Source organism: Etheostoma cragini, chromosome 24 (assembly GCF_013103735.1).
Source record: "Etheostoma cragini isolate CJK2018 chromosome 24, CSU_Ecrag_1.0, whole genome shotgun sequence".
Taxonomy (NCBI): Eukaryota; Metazoa; Chordata; class Actinopteri; order Perciformes; family Percidae; genus Etheostoma; species Etheostoma cragini.
This window is the reverse complement of record NC_048430.1, coordinates 11,457,360-11,464,153: the sequence shown is the minus strand read 5'-3', so window position 1 is coordinate 11,464,153 and position 6,794 is coordinate 11,457,360. Positions and strand designations below refer to the sequence as shown.

At 42.3% G+C, this 6,794-nt stretch overlaps 1 protein-coding gene across 3 annotated transcripts in view; it reads left to right on the top strand.

The window, feature by feature from the left end:
• The window catches only part of LOC117939488 (NGFI-A-binding protein 1-like), a 20,992-nt gene that overhangs the window by 13,834 nt on the left and 364 nt on the right, over positions 1 to 6,794 (top strand). For all 3 annotated transcript variants that reach the window (XM_034864895.1, XM_034864897.1, XM_034864896.1), the window contains 4 exons: positions 1,588 to 1,707; positions 3,530 to 3,692; positions 5,928 to 6,107; positions 6,688 to 6,790. In XM_034864895.1, the coding sequence (XP_034720786.1) occupies positions 1,588 to 1,707; positions 3,530 to 3,692; positions 5,928 to 6,107; positions 6,688 to 6,764 (540 nt within the window). In that variant the 3' untranslated portion in view covers positions 6,765 to 6,790. The remainder of the gene's footprint in view (positions 1 to 1,587; positions 1,708 to 3,529; positions 3,693 to 5,927; positions 6,108 to 6,687; positions 6,791 to 6,794) is intronic.

Genomic DNA, 6,794 nt, shown 5'->3' with positions numbered 1-6,794 from the left:
CCCCCCCCTTCAACAACACTTGTCAAAAAGTCCGGGGAAGCGTTCAATGCTTTGGCATCCAGTAGTTTAACAACTATTGGATGCAATTGGTCAAATCAATGTTATTGTGAGCAAATGAATAGCATTCCCGCTTAAATGAAACAAGCGTTGTAGATTGAAATATTTCCATAAAACAGCTTATAGTCCAGAAAAATGCAGTTATTTTGTGATTGTTGCAAAAATTGTTGATTACGTGGCACGTTTTTTTAAAAATGCGATGGAATATGTGGGATATTTATGCAATGTTATGCAATGAAATTGCGGGAACGCAAAAACTGCACTTTGATGAAAAAGAGATCACGTCACTTCATAACGTCCCTATGGCAACAGGGGAAAATGGCTGCCAAAGTAAACGCAACATGTTTCAACAATTTTCTGCTAAGGTATTAAGAGTTTTTTGCAATGATGAGGGATGGATTGTGAAATCACGCAAGCCCCTATTTTGCGTGGAAATCGGCAATTTATGCGGCGGAAGTGCGGCGTATTTGAAAAAATGCGTTCCCCGCATAAATATGCGGCCGTTGGCTGATTATGCATTGAATTATGCGATTACAGAATCACGTTTTTTTTTATCGACAGAATTGCAAACGGATCGTACCATTCACATCAAGCAAGGAAGACTAGCATGCTACGGTGCGCTGCTCATTGTCGATTATTCCCTCGTAGTTAAAAATAATAAAAATCATCATCACGCACCGGAGACACCAACTATCCCAGCTATTTTATCCCACGTCTTCTTATCACCTCACCCACTCCACCAGCACTGATTATGCGTCATAGCTCATTACCATAAAGTGGACCGCCTTTTCTTCCTGGTCCCTCACCACGCCGAGGGATATTCCGCTCCTTGCAGCTGAGGGAAGTGGGCTCCCATTGAAAATGAAGGACTTCCTGTTACTGTGAAGCTCAAGTTGGCTACAACGCAGCTTATTACTAGTTTTACACTTCTCTTTTGGAATTTATGGTTAGAAAATACAAAACTCATTTCCTTGAAATCAGACTTGTAAGATTTGTATCTTTATTTGTGGGCTTGCTTTGTGAAAAAGCCTGAACGAATCGATCAAGCAGAGTACAGATGTTTGGAGGGACAGTGACACTGATGTTACTGCTGCTTGATTTAGTTTTATTAGCTACATAATTAGGACGTAAAGTGGAGTAGTATTTCTATATTATTTAAAAGGCTCTGTTTGATGGATCTTGTTTGACTGATAAGACCAGGGGCTTCAACAGATCCCTTTTCGAACGGATCGAGTGTCATGTTGAAGCTTTTTGGTTTATACAGTACATTGTGTGTGTGTGTGTGTGTGTGTGTCTGGTGGAATTTCTGGCTGTAGAATCAGAAAAACTCCCTGAAACTCCAGTTTGTTTGGTCAGTTGTTTTCTTATCGTAAAGGAAAGTAAATTACTATATCTCTGACCTTAAATTATCCTTCTTCATATAAGTAGTATTTGTAATACTAGTTGCCGTAGTTGTGTCATTAAACCCTCCAAAGCTATGTTTTACACGCGGGGGTAAACTAATCGGAACATCTTTTCCAACACCTTCAGGAGAACTTCTTCGACATCCAGGAGGCGCTGCAGGCCATCCACATGAGGCAGGAGATGCTGAGGGAGCAGCTGGCCTGCGCCAAGTCCAAGGGGGAAGAAACCGTCGGGCGGAATCTGCAGGTAGGCAGACTCTGATTTGCCACCTGAACGGCAAGACCCAGGTGCATGAGGGGAAAAACCCCAGGCTCTCAGCTGATCTCACAGCTGATTGGTTCAGAATCGACTCAACATGATGACGTTTGAATCAACTTTTTATTGTTTTTGGAAGAGATTTGAATTGTAATTTAGTCTGATTCACTGACGTTATGTCTAGATCTAGATCTAACTATATAGATTACGGATCAGCTACAGTCCGTTGTTTGTTAACATCAGCCACAGATCACGTGTAGAGCATTTGAACATCTTCTCTGTCTTAATAAAAACCACTGGAGACTGTATACCAGCTGATAAATGGGTCTGATGGACCTAACAGCATGCTAGTGTTTCTGGGACTTCCTGTTCAGACTCAAGGCGGCTGAAAACGGCAACAACTGTGATCAGTCCACCCAGCCGTGGCTTGGTAGCGTTGGATTTCCCCCACCGACTCATTTCATGGTTCTCGTTCTCCATAGACAACATGAAATCAATGAGATGGTTGACTGTTCCTGCTACACATGTCCCACCTTGGTCAGAAAACCCAGGGGAGACACTTTGTTTTCTTTCCCTACGACTCCGCTCCAAAAGCTAATCGCCGCCACTCTCTCACTCGCTTTACAACACACTCCCCACACACACACGCCAACCCTGCTATTCTCCTAAAGAGATCGTCACACACACCTACGCACAAGTATAACCTTCCGGCCACTAATGTAGGCTGCGGCCAAAGCTCTGCGCGAAGCCTCCGCAGAACCTTAATCCCTCCTAATGGTGACACAGTTGTCCGCCATCTGCCGGGTTCTCTCCCCGCAACATACATGACAACACATTTCCATGTCAGCAGATGTTTGTGGCTGCAGCAGGATCCAGTTTGAACCCAGTAATGTTCTGGATTGGTTTCCAATGCCTCCGCCGCTGCGGCTTGTTCCTAATTAGAGCCGGAGTGTAGGTGGAGGAGAGTCTTCATGATAACTAATTACCGAGGAAAACATGTTCATGTCAAGGGTGTGTGGAAAAACACACGCTCTTTCACTTTGTGTCTAATACCACTACACTTGTCATTTTGATGTGATTTCTCAGAAGAAGAAGGGATGTCATGGATGAAAAGCGGCGTCCAGGGGCCTTTAGCTTTTGTTATTGACGCAAAACTTGGTCGGGACTCTTAGCGTCACTTTTTGAATGTCTGGGTCGCGACGTATGTATAACTGACATGAACCCTGGTCTTCTGCGAGAAAGTCCCGTGTTGTTTGACCCATCCAGCCCTCGTCCACCAACCATGGATTTCAGTCTTCCATACTACTCTTTTCTTTCTCATAATGGTAATAACTCAACATCTTACAGCGCCGTGGTGGAGTTGCTGCTCTGTCCGGTTTGTTCTATACAGACGCTAAAGGGTGTTATGCATCTGGAATACTTTAAGAACATGGTCCCGATGATGCTTACATACTTTTACATGAGCAACATTTTCAATGCAGGACTTTTACTTATAACAGAGTGTTTTTACAGTGTGGAATAGGGATCCACAATTAATCACAATTTTATCGAGATTGCAAAATGGACTAGTGCAATATCCAGTTTTACATTTTTCATATTTTTCATTGAAAATCAGAACAATTATACAAAAATTATCATTCCGTCCAATATTGTGAATCATATCGCATATCAGTCAAATCACAATTATATATTTTGCTCATATCGTGCAGCCCTAGTGTGGCATTAGTACTATTTTACTTAAGTAAAGGATCTGAATAGTTCTTCCCCCACTGGCTGCTTGTGATTCTTAACATTGATTGTTGGTCTCCATCAGATGCAGCTGGAGCGTCTGCTGGCCCGGCAGATGGAGATCCTGCAGGACGCCGCCGTCCAGGAGCGCCTCCAGGCTCTGGACTGGAGGATCCCCCCCGCTGCCTTAAAGTACCTCAGCGACGCCCAGAACACCAACGGAGCCGACGCCAGCAGAGACAGCCAAGGTAGGGCGCGAGACAGGACATGGATTGATTGAAATGTATTTTGAGCCTTGAGACAGAGCGCCACCATCGGAGGGGAAAACAACTCTCCGCTCTCCATTCACTTGTACTGCGTGAAGGTTTCCTCCTCGTCAACTCTGTCTGCTAGCAAACAACAGAAACAAGTCTAAAAGCTGCTGTGTGGTGATATTCACCACCAACAGTGTACAGAACCCAGAACTTACGTTTTTATAATCTGCCGACCTGAAAAACTGAGCTTTTAGGAAGACAAAAGTGGAAACAGACATGCGGAATCAGCAGTGAGAACGGGGAGACGCTAAGCTAAAGTTATGTCTGTGGCTTGATAACTAAATGCTTTAGCTTAACTTACAGTCATATAGTTAGCCTAAAGATTAACTTGAAGTTCTATAGTTAGCCTAAAGCTTAACTTACAGAATAAAGTATAGTTAGCCTAAAACTAACATTTGGATATTTTATTTGGTAACAAAATACTTTAGCTTAACTTACAGACATATAGTTAGCCTAAAACCAACGTTTTGATATTTGACTTAGTAACAAAATGCTTTAGCTTAACTTACAGTCATATAGTTAGCCTAAAACTAACATTTGGGTATTTTACTTGGTAACAAAATGCTTGCTGCAAATGTAATGTCGGGCATAGGGTTAGCTTTGTGTCGTCTCATTCTCTCTACTGATTCCTCGCGGCTGTATTTTCTTTAGCGTCTGTATCGACGTAGTATTAGTAGTATTAAGAGAGACAACAGTAGCGAGTATGGAAGACTGACAACACAGGACTTTCACCCGAGAAGGCGGGGTTCATGTCCCTGGTCGTGTCCTGCCAAACCCATCTACAAATCAATATGATGCTAACGGAGACTTTTGCGTCAATGACAAACGCCAAATGCACCTGACCAAGCGTCGCTTTTTGACACAACAGGGTTGAAATTGAACTGGGTTTCTTGTTCCGAAAGTAGTTATTGACTCACCGCTGGCCCTAGTGTCCAATCAGAAGTTGAACATCCAGCTATGTCTGCAGGAAACCAAAAAGAGACACAGAGTCAAGTGTCTTGATCTTTTTTTTTCTTTGTAGTGCGGCGTTTGATGAGTATTTTGTGTCATGGAAGCCACAGCAGGATGTGCATGTACCTGGCTGCGCGGATCATAAGAACACCCATAGGTGCGGATTTTTCACACCCAGCCGTGGCAGCTGTCACGTCTTATCTCAGAACACAAAAGAAGAAGAGACGCATGCATCATTATTCAGGATCTTACTTCTCCTCCGGGCCTCATCTTATTTTCATCCATTTTCCTCCCCCACCCACTCCCGACAGCTCATTATATAGCTGTTCCCACAAATCCCACGATGCACCTGTAATTATCACGCCCACGCCTGTTTACCTCCAGCCAGTTGCCTGGAGGGGGGCGTCTCTCTCTCTTTCTGTCTTTGTCTACCTCTCTCCTCTCTCTCTCTTCTTGTCCCTTTCTTCTCCCTGTCCTTGTCATTTATTTCCTTTGCCCACAGTTTTTATTTTATCCTCTCTCTTCCTGTATATATGTCTCTCTTAGTCACCGTTTACCTTTCTTTCTGTCTTCTTTCTGTCTTTTCCATATTCTTTGCTTTTCATGCACATTTTCTCAACAGAGAAGCGTAACTAAAGAAATAAAATGCACTCATAAGTACGATATGGGGAAATTAATAAAAATAGGGTTCTTTTCTCTGTTAGTCTTGTGTACTGTTACAGGTCATTTAGGATCATCAGATGAAAATTACACACTTTCAGAAAAATTAAAACGTTGCATATAGTCACTTTAATAAGAACATCTGTATTTTGTTACCAAGCACAGAGGAAATACAGGAAAACCTTTCAGCTCTCTCTCTTTTTTTCTGTATCTTGTTCTTGCTCTCAAAAGGAATAAAAGATAAACGCATGGGATCAGCAGCTTGACTTACTTTATTACCACCGGGAATATTAAACATGTGCTGTAAAACAAAGCCAGTGTTAGATCAACATCTGGGCTGATTCCCTTCAGTCTAATGATGGGGAATTGTTAAAAAAAAAACAAAAAAACGACACTGTAGGAAGAGCTGAAACGTGAGCTGAGCACAACGAGAATAGCTGTTTGTAGAGCTGTAGCAAATAAAAGTAATTGACAATTAGACAGTGATGTAATAATTGTTCCAGGCCTAACTGTCTTTTGTTTGTTGTCCCCGTCTGTTGTCCCCGTCTGTCCTCTAAGATGAACGGCCAATCAACTTGCGTGTGGTCAGTCAGAACATGCAGGAAGGCGACCTCCCTTTGGGCAAGCAGCTAGCCAATGAACTGAAACGCCATCACAACCACAACAACCACAACCACAACCACAACAACAACAACAGCAACCACAGCAACACAGAAGAGACCAAAACATCAGCAACAGGTTAGTGAAGTTAAATGTAAATTATTCCGGGTTTTACAGTGGTTGGTAGATGGTTGAAGGCAATAAATTTCCCGGAATTCCATCCTTTGTACTACAGTTTATATTTCCATTTACTATTGTATTTGCAAAAGTATATTCACAACAATTTGCACACAGGATTTTAATTACCGTTTAACATGGCTAGTACATTTTTTAAGTTACTACTTTTTTAACAGATTATGGGTGCCGCTGAGTACATTTATCCATCCATGTTGCTTTAAAAATATGTGTGTTGGGTTGATGGTTGTAAGATATAATTTAAAAGTTATATTTACTTTACTCTTGAATAAAAAGTTTTACAACGTTATACCCTGGCGGGTTGGTGGGTGTCAAGGTGTCAATATTAAACCTTAAATATTTTGTTTTTATTTTCCTGTGTATGTAAAAGCAATGACCTACATTTCTTTACATATGTGCCCGTACATTGTGTCAATGGCAATACAATTGATTTGGATTGGGTTGTGAGTTTGTGCGAGGCTTTGTGCTGCAATATTAGGCTCTTTGCTGACGATACCGTCCTTATTTTAATCTTTGTCTTCAGAAAACGGAACGTCGCAGCGAGCGTCCAGCAACCCAGAGAAGAAGACCATCAAGTCAGAGCCGGAAGACTCCACATAGTGCCTCCCGCCTCGCCCTACCACCAACCCC